The 23,873-nt window shown below is 37.3% G+C and overlaps 1 protein-coding gene across 1 annotated transcript in view; it reads right to left on the minus strand.

The window, feature by feature from the left end:
* LOC150084666 (extracellular tyrosine-protein kinase PKDCC-like) overlaps window positions 1-23,873 on the minus strand; it is a 78,365-nt gene that overhangs the window by 15,773 nt on the left and 38,719 nt on the right. The window contains exon 3 of the mRNA XM_090375407.1: window positions 6,228-6,690. Coding sequence (XP_090231533.1) covers window positions 6,228-6,690 — 463 coding nt within the window. The remainder of the gene's footprint in view (window positions 1-6,227; window positions 6,691-23,873) is intronic.

Genomic DNA, 23,873 nt, shown 5'->3' on the forward strand with positions numbered 1-23,873 from the left:
ATCCAAAATATTGTGAAATTTCCTTAAAAAAACTAACCAATAATGTCCCTGTTACTGATGAAAAGTGGATTAGCAAGTGTATGCAATAAAGGAAGATATTGAGAATGCCTACCATCTAACAAATTTGGTGGCTGAAAAGGAGAATTGTATACCTTCCAATTAAAGATGATGATGACAATGTTCATTTATTAGTAGTTATTATTACACAAACTTTAACAATGAATTCATTGACTAAAAACAGCCTTATGCTTGGCTAGAAAAGGCAAGTGTAAAGCTGTTTTTAGGCAGGTGACTTAAATTGGTAGTCACTTTTGTTTCTTTGTCTCTGTCAACTGTGGCAGTGTATGGCTAGTCTGTTTCTTGAAGAGATTAATTTTGGCAAGAAGTGTTATGAGTGCTTGCAAATTTACCATATTCCTAAATATAGCAAGCATTCATTAGTAATATGCATCAGCATATCATCATAAACAAGCACACATAGGCATCCTGGTATAGCTGAATTCCCGATGTCTTCCTTTAATACATATACCTCTACTTTTCTTGCGTTTGTCATCTACTTTTCTTGCATTTGTCATCTACTTTTCATGCCTATCATCAAAAGCAGATTTGTAATGTGTTCTATTTGATCAAAGATTTTAAACCTATTTATGATTAAATCAATGTGATAACACAAAATATGGTAATATAAAATTTTTTTTCCAGGTCCACTGTTGACTTTCCATAGTAATAATGTTTTATAAATCTCATTTCAGTGAAATAGTTCTGAAAAAAAAAATTCAGTTACAATGAACTATTTTACCACGCTTTAAATATATCAGTTTACACATACAAAAATTAGGAATTGCCCTCATATGGCAATAGGAGGATTCTACTGAAGAAATAAAATGGAAGTTTTAAAAGATGCAGCAGGATAATTCAGTTTTATATCTTCTAAACTTCTTATACTGTTGCACATGGAAGACTTCTGTACAAGTTGGAGCACTATGGCATTAAGAGCAAATTGCTACAATGGATAAAAGGATGGTTGAGTGGGAGATTGTTGTTATTTTGGTTTTTAGGAGCATTAGCAACTAAGGCCATATTGCTCCGGGATATGCGGTGGTTATTCCCTGACCTTTCCGCATCCTCCATATTTGGTGGTGACGGGCTCGAACCCTGGTCTAATCAAGAATCGTGTGCTACGCACTGCTGCTCCTTCCCACCTGGCTACAGAAGCGCCTTGAGTGGGAGAAGACAGAGAGTGGTAATAAAAGGACACTGTTCTATGTGGACTAATGTTATTAGTGGAGTTCTCCAGGGGTCCATGTTGGACCCATTGTTGTCTTCTGTATTTATCAATAATATTCATGAAGGTATTCATCATCAGCCATTTTCAATCCACTGCAGGATGAAAGCCTCTCCAGCAACTTTCCAGTTCCTTCTGTTTTGTGCAATGGCCATCCATTTATTACCTTCTGTTATTTTCTTAGTCCATCTGTCATCACATCTTTGAGCTGTGTCCTGCCCAAGACCATTTTAGTTCTTTAGTTTTGATAAGAATGTCCTTTACTTGAGTTTGCTGCCTAATCCATACGTTTCCCTTCTTATCTAATAGTCTCATTCCCAATATAATTCGTTCCATTCTTTGCTGTGTAGTTCTCAGGTTCTCTTCCATTCTTTTGGTGAGTGCCCAAGTTTCACTTCCATAAGTCATGTCATTATTACAGCTAATCACTTGTACCAGATAAGTATATGACTCCACCTTTTCAATTACTGCTCCTTCAATCATTATATCCCTTTCTGTGGCATACTTGTTAATCATTACTTTTGTTTTAGCCATATTCACCTTTAGTCCGAAATCCTTACTACTCTGATAGGCACCTCCGTAGCCAGGTGGGCAGGAGCAGCAGTGCGTAGCACACACTTCTTAATTAGACTGAGGTTCAAACCCGTGACCACCAAATACGGAGGATGCGGAAAGGTCAGGGAATGACCACTGCATATCCCCAGAGCAATATGGCCTTAGTTGCTAATGCTCCTAAAAAAAAAAAAAACCTCTGCATAACTGATTAAGATTTTTCTATAATTCTTTGGGATCATGGCTTATGACCACAATGTCATTTGCAAATCGTAAATGGTTTAGGTGCTCTCCATTCACATTGATTCCTTTCTGTGACCAGTCTAATCTTCTGAAAGCTTCCTCAAGGGCAGCAGTAAACAACTTCAGAGATATTGTCTCCTTATCCAACTCCTTTCTTAATTTTAAATTTGCTACTGTCTTTGTCTAGTCTAATAAAGGAGGTGGCATTCTCATATATTTTCTTCAAAATCATAATATATGGGGTATCTATGCCTTGTCTTTCCAGTGCCCGAAACAATTGCCTTATGATGTATGGAGTCAAATGCCTTTTCATAATCCACAAATGCCATGCATAATGGTGTTTTATATTTATTTGCTTTCTCCATTAGCTGTGATATTACGTGAAGGTGATCCATAGTTGAGAATCCTGTCCTAAAGCCAGCTTGCTCTTTCAGTTGATTCTCATCAAGTATTCTTTCTAATCTGTTAGTAATGACCCTTGTTAACAACTTGTAGATGTGGGATAAGATAACAAGCTAATTGGTGTATAATTACCAATTTCTGATTTATCTCCTTTCTTGTGTAGCAAAACTATGATTGCATTATTCCACACCTTTTCTAATGCATTTTGTGAAAAGTCTTGCCAGTTTTTGTGTCATGTCTCTTCCTCCCAATTTTAACAACTCTATAGTAACTTCATCTTCCCCCGGGGTTTTCTGATTCTTCATTTTCTTCAATGCATGTTCTACCTCCTCATAAAGGATATCGGGAATGTTGTATGTGTTACGAATTTGCGATCCATCTTCCCCACTGCTGGCATCATTCCCTTGTTCCTTGTATAATTCTCTATAGTATATAATTCTCTATAGCGGGCGGGCAGGCAGGCAGAATCGGATCTAACAGGCAGAAAATTGAGCAGGGGTGACACAAAATAAAATAAATTACTTAGGGATGCTGTTATTAAAAAAAGGTCGAAAACCACTGCTCTAAAGCATGGTGGTCCCACGACCTGAAGAAGCAATTCAACCTTCGACCTTAAGCAACACCTACACAAACTGTGGAAACGGTCCCACAGTTTGCACATGCCCATAGAATGGAACATCAGTGACTGATATGTCTATGGTTTCTTATTTGAAACCGTAAAATGTTAGTATTGGAGTTGATGGGCTCAGTAATGGTATGAGAATAGGGCTCAATGATGTAGTCGTCACAGGTGACATGGTTAGTATATTTCGTCCATCTGCTTTGAAAAATTTCCATTTGTTCAGGTTTTTGTTTTTATGGAGTGGGGGGTTTGAATTCTATACATTAAAGGATAGTGACTGATGTTGAGAGGATTGTCAAGTACTATCTACTCAAAACTCAAGAAGAGGATTAGAGAGCAGATAGAACAAATATCGACCAAGTAGGAAAATGGATATAAGTGAGTTAGCCAATATTCAATAATATTAAATTCAGTCTCCATCAAGTAACATTTCAATGAGCTGTCCAAATGGGTTCTCCCATCTGATATGGGAGAACCCAATAACAGATGTCTATTAAAGTCTCCTAATAAACAGAAAGGAGATGGCAGTTACATAACAATTCTTCCAGTTCCTGAATTATACACGAATGGATGGCTTGATGGAAGACAAATCAAAACAAGTGTTAGAGCAATGCCAATCACTATACGAATCACAATGGCTTCTAAGGAGGTTTGAAGAGGAATGCATTTACAAGGGATGCCATTGCAAAGGGTAGCCATAGCCTAAGATTCAATATTAAGAGTATGGCTACCCCCTGCATGAGCATTATTGGTAACAAATCTAGCTTTTCAAAAAAAAAAAAAAAAAGAACATAAATTTTAATTGGGAGAGATACTTGAGGGGTTAAATGTCTCTTGATGAAAGCACATGCCCACAGAATAATGACTGATTAGCTCACAGATGTCAACCACTTGCCCCTGTGATTCCATCAGACTATGTTTTCATCGTTTAGATTTAAAATTGGAAACTGAATCTATCCTTTTTAGAGGTTATTTGCTTACGATGATCGATTTTCATTTTTTCCTTTTTTTCAGGAAGATTGGTTTGGTTTGATTTGATTTGGGTTTTTATGGTGCAAGGACGACTAAGGCCATGATGTGCCAAGTCCAAGGAAGATTGGACATGCAGTTCTAGAATAGATTCATCTTGCGATAACTCTCAGTGGCATCCACAGGGAAGGAATTAGTTGATTTCTTTCTAATGTAATCTGGATTTCCATTTGGCCCAGTGTTACACAAGCTCAGTGAGCAGTAGGTGGTATTAAGATAGGAGTAACATTCATCCTATCTATACAGTTTGGGCACACAATCTCCTTGGCAGACAGTTTAGGAGTTTTCAATTTTCTAATGCTTGTGTGCCATCATATAGGGTTACACATACAAAGGTTAAGTATCCAGGTTTTACTGATGGATAGTTTGGTATAGAGACAGTTAGAATGATACTACATGTAGGAAGAAGTTCACCTTTTTTTACAGCATTAATCTTTTTGCTTGTCATTAAGTTTTAGCAAAAGCTTATGTTTTTTAATATGCATTGAATTGTTTTGGTTGTGTAACTTTCTGGTCATGTAATTATCTGAAAAATCTCCTCCCAAAGGCAAAATGGTTAAAAGGTACCATTCAGAAATGACATCTTTTGAGATATTAAGGGAGGCATGGGTGATACTTTGGTAGGAACTCCACCAAATCATGAAAGTTTAAGAAGAGAATCAGAAATTTTGCAGCTGATGGTTTCAAATAATAAGTTAGCAGATTTGAGTCTTTGTGCCTGGCTACACTTTTTTTGAATATAGAAAGTGTGGTGTGAAAGAGTGTCCAGTTACTGATATGTTAGTAAATAAACATATTCTGGCCTTGTCTGACCAATTTGACTAGATACTACAATGCGATCACAAAGGAACTGGATGGAAAAAATAATTTTAATATCATATACTTGGATTTCAGAAAAGCTTTTGATACTGTTGCACATGGACGATTGCTGTATAAATTGGAGCAGTATGGCATTAAGGATAAGCTGCTGCTATGGATAAAGGGATGGCTGAGTGGAAGAAGGCAGAGAGTGGTAATCACTGCTTTTCGTGGACTAATGTTATTAGTGAAGTCCTTTAGGATTTGGTGTTGGACACATTGTTGTTTTCTATATTTATCAATGACATTGATGAAGGTATAACAGCTTAACGTCCAAGTTTGCAGACAATACAAAGGTTGGCAGGACTGTTAATGACAGTATGATACTACAACAGGATCTAAAAAAGTTAGGCAGATGGGCTGAGAGGTGGCAACTGAAGTTTAACATTAACAAATGCAAAGTGCTGCATATGGATAGCAGCAACCCCAGAGTAATGTACCAGCTATGTGGTGCTACACTCAGGGTAGTGAAGAATGAAAGGGACCTGGGGGCGATTGTGCAGTCAGATATGAAGTTTTCTGAGCAGTGCAGACAGGCTGCCAGAGCAGCTCATGAGGTAATTATCCCTTTGTATAAGGTAGAAGTTATTTGCAAAACATTTGCAAATAACGGTTATTCATTCACTAAGCATGGCATTTACTCCACAGTTCACTTATCAATGCACACTCTCATTCATCCCGTATTTTTAAATTGGTGATATTATTAAAAAGGGGAAAAAAAAAAAAAAAAATACACTTTAAAGCTTAATAAAATAAATTATTCAAAATCTACATTTTAATTTATAAACTTAATTTGATGCACAGTGATAGGATCTTTAAAGTTTTCAAATTGTGGCTGCTAAATATGTAACAGAAAGATAAGCAATGACTACATCCTTGTATAAAACAAGATTAATTTGATCAAGACAGCCTTAATGTAATCAACGTATGCCCTTGTTAATCAACTTATTAACAAGAAGTTGATTGGGAGATAGAATGCTGAAGCCCTAACTTATCTATGGATGGTAACTGATGTAGTATGAAAAAATAATAAAACTCAACAAGTATAAATATTAACTTTCAAGCATTAAATAATATTTGAATATGAAGTATTATATATGTCTCTAATATTCACACACATTCACTTTTCAAGAGAAATCAAGATGAGGTGGAACTGTTCACACTCTCTCTCTCTCTCTCTCTCTCTCTCTCTCTCTCTCTCTCTCTCTGAAGGGTGATAAATAAAACTTTACGTACCTGAGAGATATCTGATGTTAGATATATTTCGGTATTTTCCATTAACAAACAGATTTACAAGTTTTTTTGTTTCCTGCAAAATTTTTCTGGCATCCCAAGCAGTTTTTACATAAGCATCAATAATACGATCCACCAAAGGACGTAATCTTACAGGAGCACCATGTGGAAGTATAAAGCTCATAAAATGTCTCCCTGCTCTTAAGATGTTTTGTTTTTCATTAAAACCATGACACCTGCCTTTATAACAAGACACAGTAAGTGAGGTGTTTTGCTTATTATGGTGAATACTGCAAGAATGATTACTGCGACATGTGGGATCTCCTATACTCATATCATCCACATCTGACAATTTTAAATCTCCATTTACCAATACAAACTGCTGTCTTCGAAAGTCATTCATTAATAAAGAACCCATGGGAGAATGTGCTAAGTAGTTGAGCAGCTGTGCAATGCTTAAAGATACCTAATAAAAAGAATCTAAAATCAGTATAATTACATGTATTTCTGATGTGCAGCTACAATGAAAGTCCATTATTATGAGCATAGCCTATAATGAGAATCATATAATAAGTAAAATTATGTAATTATAAAACTTTTTGCCTTAACATTAAAAATTATAATGCTTTAATACAGTTGCTGCCTGAACAACCAAAGCATCCAAATGAACTGCAAATTTTGTGCCTCACCCAGATGTGTGTCCATTCAATTGCAGTCAATGAATGAGTGCTGTAAAAGGAAAGGCACATGAAATGAATAACTGAGCAATATCAGCACACTGATTGAACCATGGACTATTGCAGTATAGCTGGAATTTTGCTTAGCTTCAAATGCAGTCTAGAGAGCACCATAAAAGCTATATTTCATTCAGTTTCATACATTCTTTGCTGACATTGAAGTTCTTTTTACTCGCTTAGTATTTTCCAAAAGAAAAGGTGAAATTTTCTGAAGATTATGCTTGCTGAATTTTAATTCTTTAGTTTATCAAAAACAAGAAGATCATCCTCAGTATGTGTCTACTAATAAAAATTTGTGTAAACAGTGTTTTCCTATAAAATGTTACCATAAAGGGTTGTTATAATGGATCCACAGCCTGAGACAACATGAAACAAAAGGAACAGGGGTAGACAGTATACTGAAGCTGATAGCATTGAATGAGCTCTTTGTAATATGTTATCTAATACTGAAATAGAATTCTATTCAAGCAACTTTAAGCTTGTTCAAGTGCAACTGTTGATGTTAAAATGCTATAAACAACAGATGCTGAAGTTACTTGCAGCGATGATTCTTCACAAATGAAATCCATTTACTAAGAAGCACTGCCTACTTGTTTCAGCACCTGAGAGAAGCATCCCAAGGCACACATAAAGGGCCCTTGCAAATATAAAAGGCAGCAAATGTGTTAAACTGCACCAATAATGTAATTTTTATTAAATATTTTTGCACAGATGCCACTTTATTATTATTATTAGCCTTAAGGTGCAAGGAAGCCTGAGGCTTATGCTGCACCAGCCAAAAAAAAAAATACAGTGTTACCCTGAGAGAGAGAGAGAGAGAGAGAGAGAGAGAGAGAGAGAGAGAGAGAGAGAAGTAGAAGGGAATCATCAAGAAAGCAAGAAAGAGAAGAATGATGATATCCGGCTCAGGACCGCTGATGCAACTTGACACATGCTATTATAGGGATGAAAATCACACTGTTTTGGACTAACGGAAAATTAATTTAGAACAGTTATACATATAGATTAAATGACAACTAAATACACTGTTATACACTGTCATAACCATATGAATTTTTTTTAAATGTATTTATTGAAATACAAAGGGTACTAGGAAAATTTTGCAATATGACGCAACGATGAATCACAGGAAGCTGCTTGTTGCTGCATGTTGAGACATGTTCATACGTGCATAGTAGCCGCCGCGCCAACTCGATGGGCTCAGTTATTCATTAGCAGTGAGAGTGTAAAGTGCTTGCGATGGCATCATGGTCACGAAATGAGATAAGGACAGTTTTGCCGTATAATTTTGTGCGTGGTTTAACCATAGACCAGTGCTTAGAAGAAATGACTCTTCCACTAGATGATGATTGTCCACATCGTACAACGATATTCAGGTGGTATAGAGAATTCCAAAGGGGAAATTTCACTCTGGAGGATTCTGAGAGGCCGGGAAGGCCACGAACGTCAGTTACGGAGGAAAACGTTACTGCTGTGAGGAAAATGCTTGACGAAAACAGGCGAGTGACCTACCAAGAGATAGAGGATACTTTGGGCCTAAATGCACCAGCAATTCGTTCGATTCTGCAAGATCATTTGCACGTGAAGAAACTTTGTTCTCTCTGGGTGCCGCATCAACTGACTGAAGAGCAGATGACACGACGTGTGACTTGGTGCCGGGAGATGTTAAAAAAGTTTGATAAGGGACAATCTCGGTATGTGAACAACATTGTGACAGGTGACGAGACTTGGCTGTACTATTACGATCTGCCGACCAAGGCTCAAAACAAAGTTTGGGTCTTTGATGATGACGACACACCTGTAATTGTCAGAAAATCCCGATCTGTAAAGAAGAAAATGATAGCTGTATTTTTCAAATCGAGTGGAATTGTGTAACGTGTCGTTTTGGACACGCAGAAGACAGTCACAGCTAAGTGGTATACTGAACAATGCCCGCCTAAAGTCATTGGATCTATGAAGAACCTGCGGCCAAAGTCAAGAATGGACACCTGGTACCTCCATCACGAAAATGCTCCCGCTCACCGCGCCAAAGCCTGCACCGAATATTTGACCACGACAGGACTGAAACTTCTCGAGCACCCTCCCTACAGTCCAGACCTTGCTCCCTGCGACTTTGCACTGTTCCCGCATGTGAAAATGAAGCTAGAAGGGAGGCGGTTTTCCAGTGATGAGGACCTTCTATGGGCTTGGGACAACGAGTGTGCTTTACTCCCTAATGAAACTTGGCAGAACTGGTTTAAAGATTGGTTTCGGAGGATGGAGAGGTGTATTGAATGTAGAGGAAATTACTTTGAAAAAATTAAATAAACAAAGCTGTATTGCAAAACTTTCCTAGTACCCTTTGTATTACCACATCAATCTACACTTAAAATAATGGTAATGTTTCAAAGTTCAATTGAATCCTGTCTTCAGGTCTCTTAGAGGAGGAAATACTTGCCTTAAATATTGTGGAACTATAGGTAGTTCCAGTTCAAGCAGCCATACTTAAGGTGAGTGCCTCCTCTAAAGTGGCCTGAAGACAAGATTCAAAACTGAACCTTGAATGTTGCCAATATTTTAAGTGTAGATTGATGTTGTATATACACTTAGCATTAGTACAGCATATGATGCAAGAAAGCAAGCTTATACAGCATCAACCAAAAAAAAAAAATTCCCATTTCACCCATCCATTCACTCCAAATGTTTTTATCTAGTTCTACCTTGAACTTATTTTAAGTTGATGACCTCCAGTAATACAGATGGAAGTTTGTTCCTACTATCAACCACCAGCTGGCTAAAGGTAAATTTCCACACATCTATTCTACAATTGTCTTCCCTCAATTTCAATTTATGTCCCCTCAGATGAGTAATCTGAGCAAGAGGAAGAATCCCATTAGCACTGAGCTTGCTCAAACCATTCAAGGCTTTATACACCTCAATAAGATCACTTCGCATGGGACTAGTCTCCAGAAGCTGCAATTTGCAGAACTTAAGCCTTTCTTGATAGTACTCTAATAACACAAACCCTTTGTTCCCCTCACCAAACTCGTTGCCTTTTCTATACTCGTTCCAGCAGCTCTACATAAAATTGAGGTGATAAGATTAGCAGCAGATAGTCGTACTTTCTGTGCAAATGTGACCTCAATTCACAAAGGAGGATCAAAGGGCAACACAAGTAATTATAGACCTGTTAGTTTAACTTCTGTTCCCGGAAAATTAATGGAGGCACTGGTTAAAGAAGCACTGCAGGATCATCTAGACAAGACTTCAGTTATAGCCTCGGACACAGCATGGTTTTGTTAAGGGAAAGTCTTGCCTGATCAATTTGATTGGATAATATGATGTGGTCACAAAGGAACTAGATGCAGGGAATAACTTTGATATCATATATTTGGATCTTAGAAAGGCTTTTGACACTGTTGCACATGGAAGACTGCTGCAGAAATTGGAGCAGTGTGGCATTGGAGGCAAATTGCTGCTATGGATAAAGGGATGGTTGAGTGGGAGAAGATAGAGTGGTAATCAATGGACACTGCTCATCATGGACTAATGTTATTAGTGGAGTCCCTCGGGGTTCAGCGTTGGGTCCATTGTTTTCAGTATTTATAAATGATATTGATGATGATATATCACGCTTAAGGTCCAAGTTTGCAGATGATATGAAGGTTGGCAGGGTTGTTAAGTACACTACTGACACTATGCTGCTGCAACAGGGTCTGGAAAGGTTGAGCAGATGGGCTGAGAGGTGGCAAATGAAGTTTAACATTGACAAATGTAAAGTACTACATATGGGAAGCAGTAACCCCAGAGTAACATATCAACTCTGTGGTACTACACTGATAGTGGTAGAGAACGAAACGGACCTGGGGGTAATTGTGCAGGCAGATATGAAGTTTTCTGAGCAGTGCAGACGGTCTGCAAGAGTAGCTCATGGTGTCTTGTCAATGATATACAGGAATTTTTCTAGCAAGGATAAGGAGGTGATTATCCCCTTGTATAAGGCAATGGTCAGGCCACACCTTGAGTACTGTATACAGGTCTGGAGGCCTCATTTTAAGAAGGATGTAGAGTTGTTGGAACGAGTACAGAGAAGAGCAACAAGCTTAGTGAATGGCACAAAGGATTGCTCTTACGAAGAAAGGCTTAAGTTTTGCAAATTAGTGTCTGGAGACTAGGCACCTGCGAGGTGATCTGATTGAGGTGTATAAAGCCTTGAATGGTTTGAGTATGCTCAATGCTGATGGGATTCTTCCTCTTGCTCAGAATAATCACCTGAGAAGGCATAAATTCAAATTGAGGAAAGACAGATGTAGGATAGATGTGCAGAAGTTTGACTTCAGCCAGCAGGTAGTTGGTTGGTGGAAAAGACTTCCATCCTTTGTTGTGGAAGTTAGCCTAAATAAATTTAAGGCTGAGCTGGACAGGTATTTGGAATGAACGGAGGGGGTGAAATGGGAGTGTGTTTTTTTTTTGGCTGATGCTGCATAAGCTTGCTTTCTTGCATCATATGCCTCTGCTAATGCTAATACTTGTGAAAACAAAACTGTGTTCTTTATTATTAGCACTCTAGCTGTTTAAGCTGGCACTTTTTGTTTTCACTAGTGAAAATGAAAATCCTACATTCTTTGTATTGGTGCTCGAAACATTTACATCAGCTGCTGCACATTAACAATCCAAGCTGCTCCAAAAGCAAATGACAATAGTGCATTGCTAGAATTGGCAGAAATATCCCACTTTTAAATTCACATTTTTAACAATTGCATACATTAGGTTTAATCAAAACCTGTTAGTTTAACAATTTTTAATGTATCTAGTAGATAAATTTTTTTTTGAACAAACACAGCCAGCCATCAAAAGGTTTATGCATAACAGTCACCAATGATTATTAAGTCCAAATAATACAAGGAAACAAACTTTTTCTGCATTAGCGAAAAATAAATAATTCAAATAAAACAGAATATTCATACTATTCTCATTCCCACAAGGTAATCATCCATTTCTGCTTTAAACTCAGTTAAACTCAACCTTCACAACAATGGGAGGCAACTTATTCCAATGTTCAACAACTTGCTGCCCATAGGTGAACTTCACAAGATCCAATCTTCTGTTATTCCCAGAATTTTGTATTTGTGTCCCCTAGATCATGTCTTGCACATGAGGGGAAACAGACCTTCCTCATTCATTTTACCCAATCACTTCAGTGCCTTATATACCTGAATTAGATCTCCCCTTAGATGTCTGGTTATGAAAATTTGCAATCCATATCTTCTAGCTTCTTCATATGTGCATTGCTTTACCAATGCACAATGGCAACCAATCTGGTTGCCTTTCTCTGAAACCCCTCCCATAAGTTCTGTCTTTTTTTAGCTGTGGTTTTCATAGAAAGAATACAATATTTCAAATGCAGTCTAACCATCACCTTGTAAAGAGAAATAATGATGTCCTTCTCCCTACAGCAAAGGTCCTACAAATCATAGACAGGTCACCTAGCCACTTGTTTACAATGTATGGAAAATTTCATATTTTATCTCCTTTCTTATGCAGCAAAACTATGATTGCATTATTCCACTGCTTAGGCGTCACACCTTTTCTAATGCACTTTGTGAAGAGCCTTGCCAGTTTTTGTGTTATGTCTCTTCCTCCCAATTTTAACAACTCTATAGTAACTTCATCATCCCAAAGGGCTTTCTGATTCTTCATTTTCATCAATGAATGTTCTACCTCATCAGGAAGAATATCGGGTGTCATATGTGTTGCTAATTTGCGATCCATCTTCCCCATTGATGGCATCATTCCCTCGCTCCTTGTATAATTCTCTATAGTAGTCTTCTGCTATTTGAATTATGCCTTCTCTGCTATTTATAGGTACACTATTGCTATTCTTCAGTTTCAGTATCATTTTTCTTTCTGTATTATTGCTCATGGCTGCTGATTTAAGTCCTTTGTTTTCCTTTGATGCTTGTTCTACTTTTCTTGTGTTAAATCTTCTTATGTCCTCTCTGAGTCTCTTTCTAATGGCTTTGCATAACTCAGTACAGTCGGTCCTCGTATAACACGTGTTTGCATTATACGAATTCGATCATACACGATTTATAAATAGGGGAACGTTATCTTATATAACACGAACCGAATTCGCTTATACACGATTCGCCTTTGTGTTTACAAGAAATGGCAGTCGAACGCGGAATCACCCCAACTGAACGCAACACGATAGGAATGAAGAAGATTCTGAAAATGTATTTATGTGTTTTATATCAGTGAAGGGGAAACACATTTCACCATAATAACGTAAAAACCAACACAATTCCAGCTATCGATATAATCGCAAATGCAATTAGATCGAGTTTACTACCAGTTTATAACAGATTCCACTAGCAGAAAGGCAACTGGAAATTGTTTTTATTGTTTTATGGTAGTAACCTCCAAAAATGTGCTTTAGTAAAATGCGAGGTGTTAATTAATAGTGTATCTCGGCCTTTACGGTGTTATTTATTCAGTTGCTACACGCGCACAGCTTTGTTTATGTGTATCAAGCGTGCCTCCTCGTTTTGTAATTGTGCTTTATTCCCTAAAAATTAGTAAAATACTTAAAAAGGTGTGAAAAGGAAGCGTCCTGGCTAAGACACTGCAGATTCAGAGAGAAAAAAAAAAAAAGCAATATCGATAAACAGAGGCGGACTGGGTCAAAAATTCTTACCCGGGAAAATTTATAGTGGCCTCATACTACGGTTTATGGCCAAAATCACACCGGCCTCCGGCCCACCGTGGTTTCCCCCGTAAGGCTTATGGCCAGTCCGCTTCTGTCAATAGAGAAAAAATATGAAATTGTGAAACGCTTTGAGCGAAATGAAAGACCATGTGATATTGCACGTGCTACAGACCTAAATGAGGCAACGCCGAGAATTACAAAGAATGCGGAGAAAATAAAAACAACTTTCATAGCGGGAACAACTCAAAGTGTAATTAAAATCCATTAGATTAAGACACAAAGAATTGGAAGAGATTTTTTTTTTTTTTTTTTTTTGATTTGGTAGTTGTTGACACATCAGCTTCTGTGGCCATATTGCACCTCACAATGGTTTTTGCAGTACTTTGATCCAAGCCCGAGGCGGGAATCGAACCCACGACCTTTGGGTTGCCGGGCAGGTACTTTACCCACTCGGCTAGCCCGGTTGGTTTGGAAGAGATGGAACGCCTGTCATCTCTTTGGATAGAAAATCAAACAAAAAGCAAGTGTGCTTACGATAGAAGGAAAAGCATTAGCAATATTTTATTACGACTTACGTATTATAAAATACGTATTTTATTACGACTATTTTATTTAATATAATAAATTTTTTACGAATAAAATACGTATTTTATTCGTAAAAAATACTTTTTTAGTATTAAAAAAATACTAAAAATACTTTATTATAATATAATATTATTTTTATTACGTATTTTAATCGTTATAAAATACGTAAGTATTTTATAACGATTAAAATTACCCGATTATTTATTGTGTTTGGTAATGTTTTGGTTCCAAATGTGTGTTCAATCTTGGGTGGTCGGCACCTAACCCTACTTTTCCCATAGGGCCTGTTGTTTATATTGCACGATTTTGCATTGCACGAGGATTTCTAGGAACGCAACTATCGTGCTATACGAGGACAGACTGTATACTCAATTTTCTCCTTGTCAGTATTTATCTTGCTCTTCATTTGTCGCCTTCGGTTCATGATAAGTGTTTCTTGACTAATTTTTTCTTCTTTGGATTTCTTTTTCCCTATATGTTTCTTGGGCTTTATCAATTTCAGAAAGTTGTAATATTCCTCATCAATATCTTGGTCCTGAGCAGTCTGCAGAAGCTCAAACTTGTTCTTAAGTTCCAGTATATACTGCCTTTTCTCCTCTTCTGTTATCTCAAAGACCTTTGTATTATTTACTGGACTCAGTTTTTTCCTTTCCTTTCCAACATCTATATCAAGTGTACATCTTACCATTCTGTGATCACTTCCAACATTTACCTTATTCAGGACGGTAACATCATTCACAATATATCTTCTGTTAGTGAGGATGAAGTCGATTTCATTAGTTGTTAATCCATTTGGACTCTTCCATGTCCACTTTCTGTTCACCCTTTTCTTGAAAAAAAGTGTTCATTACTGACAATCCTTGAGATTCTGCAAATTCCACACGTCTTTCACCTCTTTCATTTCTTTCACCAATACAGAGAAATATGGTCTTAGTTGCTAATGCTACTAAAAATCAAATAACAAACAAACAATAACGAACTTTCACCAATTCCAAAATTTCTTATAGTTCCCTTTTCTGCACTGTTTTGTCTTTTTCCAACCTTAGCATTGAAGTCCCCCATAATAATAGTGTAGTGGGTTTTCTGCTCATCTAGAAGACTCAATTTCGGTGTACATTTCTTCAACCTCTTCTTCATCATGGCTCGATGTTGGTGCATAAATCATTATAACCTTTAGTTTGTACCTCTTAGAAATCTTGAGTATTATTCTTGTCACCCTTGGTGATGTACTTTTGTATTCCAAAATGTTGTTTTTTAAATCTTTATGGATCAGAAACCCAACTCCACCAATCAACAGCTTTGATTGAAAATAATAAATCACAAACACAAATTCACAAAATTTTCAACAACAACCCTGGATAAAGAAACATATGATAAAAGTTAAGTAGCCTCTTAAAAATTGCTCAAATTGCTAAAATAAAATGAACAGTGAAAAACAAAACTCTGACCAATAAAACTGATGGGAAGCTGGGCAAAAGAACGAAAGTCAGAGTGACAGACATGTAGACATAGCAACAATAACTAACTTGCCAATACATTAAGTGGCATCACTTGTTTGGATTTTACCTTCAGCATCTTTTCAAACAAATACTTATCTAAAATAATTATATCACCTATTTTACAGCAGTCTGATACCTTAACATTCCCCAGAGTTTCAAGCTGCTTCTGACTTAAACACTGATGAGAAGTATCTATTCAACCCATCTACCATTTCAGCTGAAATTTCTAAGGGAATTTCACTGAAACTGATTAAGATATCTTACTCTTCTTTCTTGTGTTAACATATCAGAAGAACTCATTATCCACGTTCTTAGCTCTCTTTGCTAGTGCTTTCTCATAATCAGCTTTTGCCCATATTACCCCATCAGTGATTTAGTTACATATTCTCTTATAACGTTCAAACAAATCAGAATCACATGATTGTCTGTAATCATCACATGCTTGTTTCTTTGGCTCAATCAAACTCTTACCCTCACCTGTCATTCCATTTTGGTATCTTAAATTTATGGAATATGACCACTGATATGAATACATTTATGACTATAAATCCCTTGCACATTTCTCATAGTGTATTTGTATCTGACACCATATAGTACTCAATCCAGTTAACTGAGCTCAAGAATTATCTCATTCCATTACAGTCACCTCGCTGAAACTGAATCTTTTGCCTTTACCTTTGACCACATAGGTTTCTTTGGATAAAATTTATTTTATGGTATTGTGGTCACTGCCACCTGTTATTGGTTATCCCACTGTCCAGTTTTTGATACAGTTAGGCTCCTTAGTGAGCACTAGATCTAGGATATTAGAGCCCCTTGTAACTCTTGAACACTATGGGATAAGTAACAATCATTCAATTTGTTCAAAAACTTGTTTTATTTCTAGTCCACATATTCCAGTTTATAAGAAATGGGTCGAAGTCACTCATGAGCCAGTTGTACTTGCTAGCCCATTCAAATTATCTAGAGATTGTCATACTTATCAGACTCAAGGACGATTCTTGTTACGTTAAGCAATTTATGATCAAAACATCACTCTTCCATCCCTCTATCCTTCCCTATCCTCTCCTTAATACATGGTATTCACTGAAATGAAATTCGTCTCATATCTGAGTGGCACCACATCACAGTAAGCCTGACCACATCAGCATCACTTGACCAGATCAAAAACTAGAATTCGCTTAATTTGTTTTACAATACTTATTACTGTATAGAAAAATTAAGTTTTTTACTTTATTTCTTTTAACAATCCTAATATACCCCTTATAGTTATTAAGTTACTAAGTGTTTTTCCACTTGGTCTTTGATTGCTGAAGGATTTTGCTTCTATTTCCTTTTCAGTGTTTAAAATTATTAATGGTGGCAGACAAGCACTTTCAAAGAAGGTGCAAATGTAATTTTGTCCCATGCCACTGACCAGTGTTGATCTTGTGCCGACTTCCTTAACCTCATAAGTGGGAATTATGGGTTCAGGGAACTAGCCATTTCCCTGAACCCTTAATTAATCATCAATGGCATTAGCAAAAGCTCTTGCACCTCTTCTGTTAATACCATCTTTACAAAATATATCCTCCGTCCATAAACCTTGTAGAGTCCCTCAGGCCTAGAGTTAATCCACAATGCTTTCATCGTAAAATCCCTCCTGTGATGTCTGAGCAGAATTGCAAACACAAGAACATTTTGTCCTATTTTTGACAATATGGTAAGCAATTTATTATTTAGTTTATGCTGTAAATCATTAGTCTCCCATATGTATTATATGCACCCACTAGTCCCACTATAATCTAATAAATTGTTTGTTACATTATCAATTTTTGTTCCTGGTAGATATACAGTAAACCCCTGCTATTCGCGGTATCTGTATTCGAGGTTTCGTGTATTCGCAATCGCTGATTTAATACAAAATGAAACCTTAAAAAAATGTGAATTTTAAAGCGCCGTAAATATTATCCGGCATAATAAAACATGGGCTTGGCTAAAATTATCTTTCCCAGTCAAAACAGCGCTCAGTGGGTAGGGGGAGAGGGGTGACAAAATCGCAAGCGTGGATGTTTTTCGCTAATTCTTGTTCAGTATGTGTTATGCGCTTGTTGTTGTTGTTATTTGGTTTTCAGGAGCATTAGCAACTAAGGCCATATTGCTCCGGGATATGCGGTGATCATTCCCTGACCTTTCCGCATCCTCCGTATTTGGTGGTGACGGGCTCAAACCCCGGTCTAATCAAGAAGCATGTGCTACGCACTGCTGCTCCTTCCCACCTGGCTACGGAGGCGCCTATGCGCTTGTAATGGAAGTTTTCGTCGTTTGCTTTTAATTTATATGCTTATAAATTGAATAAATTTATCAATTTATAAATTGATATGCTTACAAAAGTGATAAATCTACCTTTTGCAGTGTAAAACAGACTTTTTCGAGTGTGTTAATGGGCAAAAGTGACTTTATTGTGGACAAGTTCTTTCTAACCCGTACAAAAATATGGCTACGAATAACAAGAGAAATGTGAAAATATCAAAGAAGGGGATGACATTAGCGAATAAAATTGAGTTATTAGACAAAATTTCTAATGGTGAAAGTGTCTCCTCAGTGGCAAAACATTATAAAATCAATGAGTCAACGGTACGATCAATCAAAAAATCGGAAGAAAAAATCCGCCGTAGTGTCCGTGAAAACGCGCTAATTGCTTCAAAAATTTGCTCTGTAACTCGTGATGTTAAATTAGAAAAAATGGAAAAGGCTTTAAATCTGTGGACAGAAGACCGAACTCAAAATAAAATTCCGTTAAGTTCACTCATCATTCGTGAAAAGGCAAAACTCCTTTATCAACACTTTAGCGAAACTGGTGATAGCACTGGTGGGATAAGTTTTTTTTTGCTAGCAAAGGCGCTGGTTTGAAAGATTTGTTTGAAATTTCTAATAAATATTACATTTAATATTAAATTGTTTCTTATTTTCATTTCGATGCCATATGCTTGCATTTCACTATGTACTGTCTATGTACATAGTCATATTATGAAGGTACATATAATACATACATAGACAAAATTTTAGACTAGTTTTTCTTATATATTTCATACTTTGGAACAGAACCCCTTTATTACTATGGGAGCCATAACTCTGTATTCGCGACATTTCTCAGGAACGTAACCCCCGCGAATAGCGGGGGTTTACTGTATTCTGGTTCTATGTAATCTGTCTTTCTTACACAATATATTTCCTATCTCCCTAAAAATCGAGTTCCCAATTAAGACTAACTCCTGTACTGGTTAATCCCTTTCTGTGGGTGGATTCAGATGCATGTCACTCAACATAGCATCAGCAACATGCATCGCTGATGAATTCACCCCCTTGGAGCAAATTCACCCCCCAGAATGAATTTGCTCTAGGGCATAAACTTGCTTCCCCGGCAACTCAATCATGACTGAAAACTGACAGTATGATGAGAGTTTAATTTAACTTACTGCATTCCCAACATCTTGCTCAAAGAAATGTCTCTCTATCAGCTAGTGAAAGCTCTGCATACATGATGAGTGCAAGCAAAAAAAGGCCAAAAATCACGGGAGGATCATCACAGACAATGACATAAATCACTTTTCCGGGTGAATTCATAATTTCTTCCAATTAAAATTATAAAATCTCTTACTATGAATTCAGAAACCATTACATTTTAGAACACTACAATTGACTGTTACAGTTTGATGAAGTACAATTTACTAGTCTCAAGTTATGAAGTTCTCACCCAAAATATTGATAACAAAGCCTATCTGAATATTGAGTTGTATCTTTTTCTAAATACATGCAACCCCCGTATAACACTGTACTTCTACAACATGGTTTTGCTCTGACACGACTGATAATTCGCACAATATGGTATTTATATAACATGGTTAGTAGTAGTAGTAGTGGCATGTGATTCAAGAAAGCAAGCGTATGAGCTTATGCAGCATCAGCAAAAAAAAAAAAAAAAAATACAATCATTCCCTCTAAATGTTTGTCCAGTTCCTCCTTAAATTTATTTAACCTATCGACTTCCACAACAACAAATGGAAGTTTGTTCCAGCAATTAACCACCCGCTGGCAAAGGCAAATTTCCGCACATCTATTCTACATCTGTCTTTCCTCAATTTGAATTTATGCCCCCTTAGGTTCGTAATCTGAACAAGTGGAAGAATCCCATCAGAATTCAGCTTGCTCAACCCATTCAAAGCCTTATACACCTCAATCAGATCACCTCGCAGATGCCTAGTCTCCAACCGCTGCAATTTGCAGAACTTAAGCCTCTCTTGGTAAGAGGATCCCTTCATCCCCCCTCACCAATCTTGTTGCCCTTCTCGATATACGCTCAATCAAATCGACATCCTTCCTAAAATGAGGCCTCCAGACCTGTACGCAGTACTCAAGGCATGGCCTGACCATTGCCTTATACAGAGGGACAATCACCTTTTCCCTGGTAGCAAAATTCCTGTATATCATTGACAAAACCCCATGACCTGCCCTGGCAGCCTGTCTGCATTGCTCAGAAAACTTCATATCTGACTGCACAATTACTCCCAGGTCTTTTTCATTTTCTACCACCTTAAGTGTAGTACCACACAGGTGGTACGTTTCTCTGGGGTTACTTCTACCCATATGCAGTACTTTGCACTTGTCAATGTTAACTTCAATTGCCACTTCTCAGCCCATCTTCCCAAATTTTCTAGATCCTGTTGCAGTAGCACACTGCCATTACTAACCCTGGCAACCTTTGTATCATCTGCAAACTTTGACACTTAGCCTGATATACCTTCATCAATATCATTGATAAATATACAAAACAACAGTGGACGCAACACCGAACCCTGTGGGACTCCACTAATAACACCGTAGTCACCTGTGGTTTTGCTCTAACACGGTCGGCTAGAGAATTGTAGCAAACCTTGCATATCATGCTATTTTTGAGCATTTGTGTGGACAAAACCCTGCTATTATGTTGGATATAATTTTTCAAGATTCCTTCTTTTTTGTGAATCCCCACTGTTTGACTTGCTAGTTGTTATGCAAAAAAAAAAAAATATTGGGGAAACCCTGTATTCCTTCTTTTTTGTGAATCCCCGCTGTCGACTTGCTAGTTGTTATGCAAAAAAAAAATTATTGGGGAAACCCTGTATTTTATTTTGTTGGGAAATCCCCATGTTAAGTTTTTTGCTATTAAACTTGTGTTTGTTTGAGGTCATAAAAAATTGTGACTTCGAAGCGTGCAGTTCATGACTTTTAAGGTTATTTTGGTTTTTATTTGATAATTTATAAATTTTTCAGGATATGTATTACTAAATATTGTTCTTAAGAACTGTATTAGAATTTGTTGTGAATTAAATTCCAGCACTAAATTATGCCTAAGGAAAGTAAAAAAGCACAGCTCAAAAGAAACTTTAGTTCTCTAGAATAAAAGATACAAATTTTTGGAAAAGTAAAAAAAAGAAAAAGGCATCATACATTGCAAAAAGTTTAAATTTAAATGAAGCAACAATGCAGACCATAAAGAACAATAAACAGAAAATTAGAACTTCTGTTGCTGCAGGAGCTTTCATTTCTAAAAATGTGGCAGCTCATGCCAGAGTGCAAATAATTGAGAAAATGTAAAAATCACTCAGTATTTGGATTGCCCACAACAGCAAAGAACGGATCCCATTAGATGGCAATGTAATTAAACAAAAGGCATTAAAAATTTATAATCATTTAAAAGAAAATGGAGAATCTTCTGGGGTTTTTTTTTTGTTAGTTGTTGGCGCATCGGCTTCTGTGGCTATAATGCATCTCTCAAAGTTTTTTTGCATTTTCTACTCTGATACAAGCCCGAGGCAGTAGCATCAGGATCTAAATATAAGGCAACCACCAGTGATAAAAATAGGTGATGCCTCAATTCACATGGTCCAAGAAATGAAATACTTAGGCATAATTCTAGACTCCAAATTAACATTCTATCCACACCTGTCATACTTGGCCAAAAAAGTCCAAAACTATGCCAGAATTGATTGCCAAAATCAACAGAGCCAATTGGGGTCTCAAGCACAGAACCCTGGCACTCATTTACAGAGCAGTATTTTTACCTGTAATCTCCTATGGTGCCGGCATATGGTTCCATTGCACAGCATTAGCTAGAAACAGAGCAAAATTAAATAGCACTCAAAGAACAATCTTATTAACAATAACTAGCTGTACAGTTAGTATCACAGCCCTTCAAGTTTTGGCTGGTACCCTACCACTGCACCTTGAAATTGCAAAAAAAAAAAAAAAAAAAAAAACTATATTATAGACTTAAAAAAGGAATCCCATGGGTTTCCTAGCATAACCCCAAACCTTCAAGGCAGAGAAACAACAAAATTGCTACACGACTACATCAGATATGGCAAACTGAATGGGAGGAAGAGACCAAAGATGCTACTACCAAAAAGTAGTGTCCACAAATGGCTATGGTTAGCTCAAATAAAGTCCTGCTCCAGGACTTTATACTACATTTCTACTGACAGGTCATGGATCCCTTAAAGCTAAACTGCACTCTTTGGGACTGGCCAATGACCCCTGTACCTGTGGCAAAAGTGAGGATTGAGCACACATTCTATATGACTGTAATCTACGAAAATCGACATAGACAGTTAATCACAGAAATTGGACCCCTTTCTAGGGGCCAAGAGCACCAATTCATCATGGAGGAGGCCTTTTACAAGGCCTTCACAAGTATGCTCGAAACATTTTTGAAATCTGCTAAAATTTGCAGAGACAGGCTCTTCAACCAGTCCCTGGACCAAATCAACAAACAAAATATATAATCAGCCCATTTCCCTCCCCATGCCCAGTGAATGACAAAATCTCTACATAACTGGACATATACCTGAATTGACTCAGAAATTACCAGATTTGAGACCTGCCTCTGGAAACTCCTTTGGCTCATTTCCAGGGGACCATAGAGGTAGGAAAATAACCAGATGTGACTGATGGGAATAAAGGCAGGCTGGTACTGCCCTCATCATAGCATACATCCAACCAAAATAGACTTGAGTTCCCAAACATGACAACACTCACAGAAAGGATTTTAAAGAGGCTGGTACAGACATGCAGCCAGGGTTACCTGTCAGCTGGTAAAAACTAGTAAGCTGCAGGTTTCTGAAGTATGCTAGTATGAATGAGGATTGAATGAATGAGATCTGGAGTGAACGTAAAGGTGAGAGTATGTTGTTTGTTTGTTATTTGATTTTTAGGAGCATTAGCAAATAAGGCCATATTGCTCCGGGGATATGTGATGGTCATTCCCTGACCTTTCCGCATCCTCCATATTTGGTGGTCACAGGCTCGAACCCCGGTCTAATCAAGAAGCGTGTGCTACGCACTGCTGCTCCTGCCCACCTGGCTACGGAGGCGCCAGTGAGAGTATGAAAGGAAATGCTAGGAATGGTAAGTGAATGATAATTTATGCCTCTGGGGATGAATGTGTGAGAAAGGGTGAGTGCTGAAAAGAGTAAATGTGGAAATCGAGTAAAATTAGCGAATGAAGCGAAATGGGCTGTGTGAGTAAGGGTGAAAAAGTGTGCCTGGATGAGTGAATGAATGCAAGAAATAGTGTTGAATGTATAAATGTCAAAGTATGACAGGAAGTTTGTTTAAAAAAAAAATTAGTATTAGTATAATTGTTATGTAAATGTGTGTGTTTTTTGTTCAATTAGATATGTAGATAAATATTCTCCTAAATTTGATTATTTGTATGTCATTCAAATGATGTCAGCTTTTTTAAGTTATTTGCTTGCTTAAATTGTTGCTTTGTCTTTAAAGCAATGGTTAAATAAACAATGAATTATTTTAAAAGCAATAATTGGACAGGCATTTTTGACAGCTTGGTGTCAATTTTGCTTGTTTAATAAGTTACCCCAGATCACCTTTCTTCTAAAGATGCCGCGAATAAAACTCATATTCTGCCACTACCGATAAATTGTTAGCATCTTCTAGAGGGCTAATTCTATCAACAATATTAAGAATGGACATGGCACTAGCACCACTCAAACATCCCCCCCCTTCTATAGAGATGTAGTGCACCACTGGAAGCTCTTAACCTTCACCACACTCTGGAGGGAACATCACTTCCCACCATCTTTCAGAACTGCTCTTCTACAAT

This window comes from Mastigoproctus giganteus, chromosome 6 (assembly GCF_048544385.1).
Source record: "Mastigoproctus giganteus isolate SK-2022 chromosome 6, ASM4854438v1, whole genome shotgun sequence".
NCBI lineage: Eukaryota > Metazoa > Arthropoda > Arachnida > Uropygi > Thelyphonidae > Mastigoproctus > Mastigoproctus giganteus.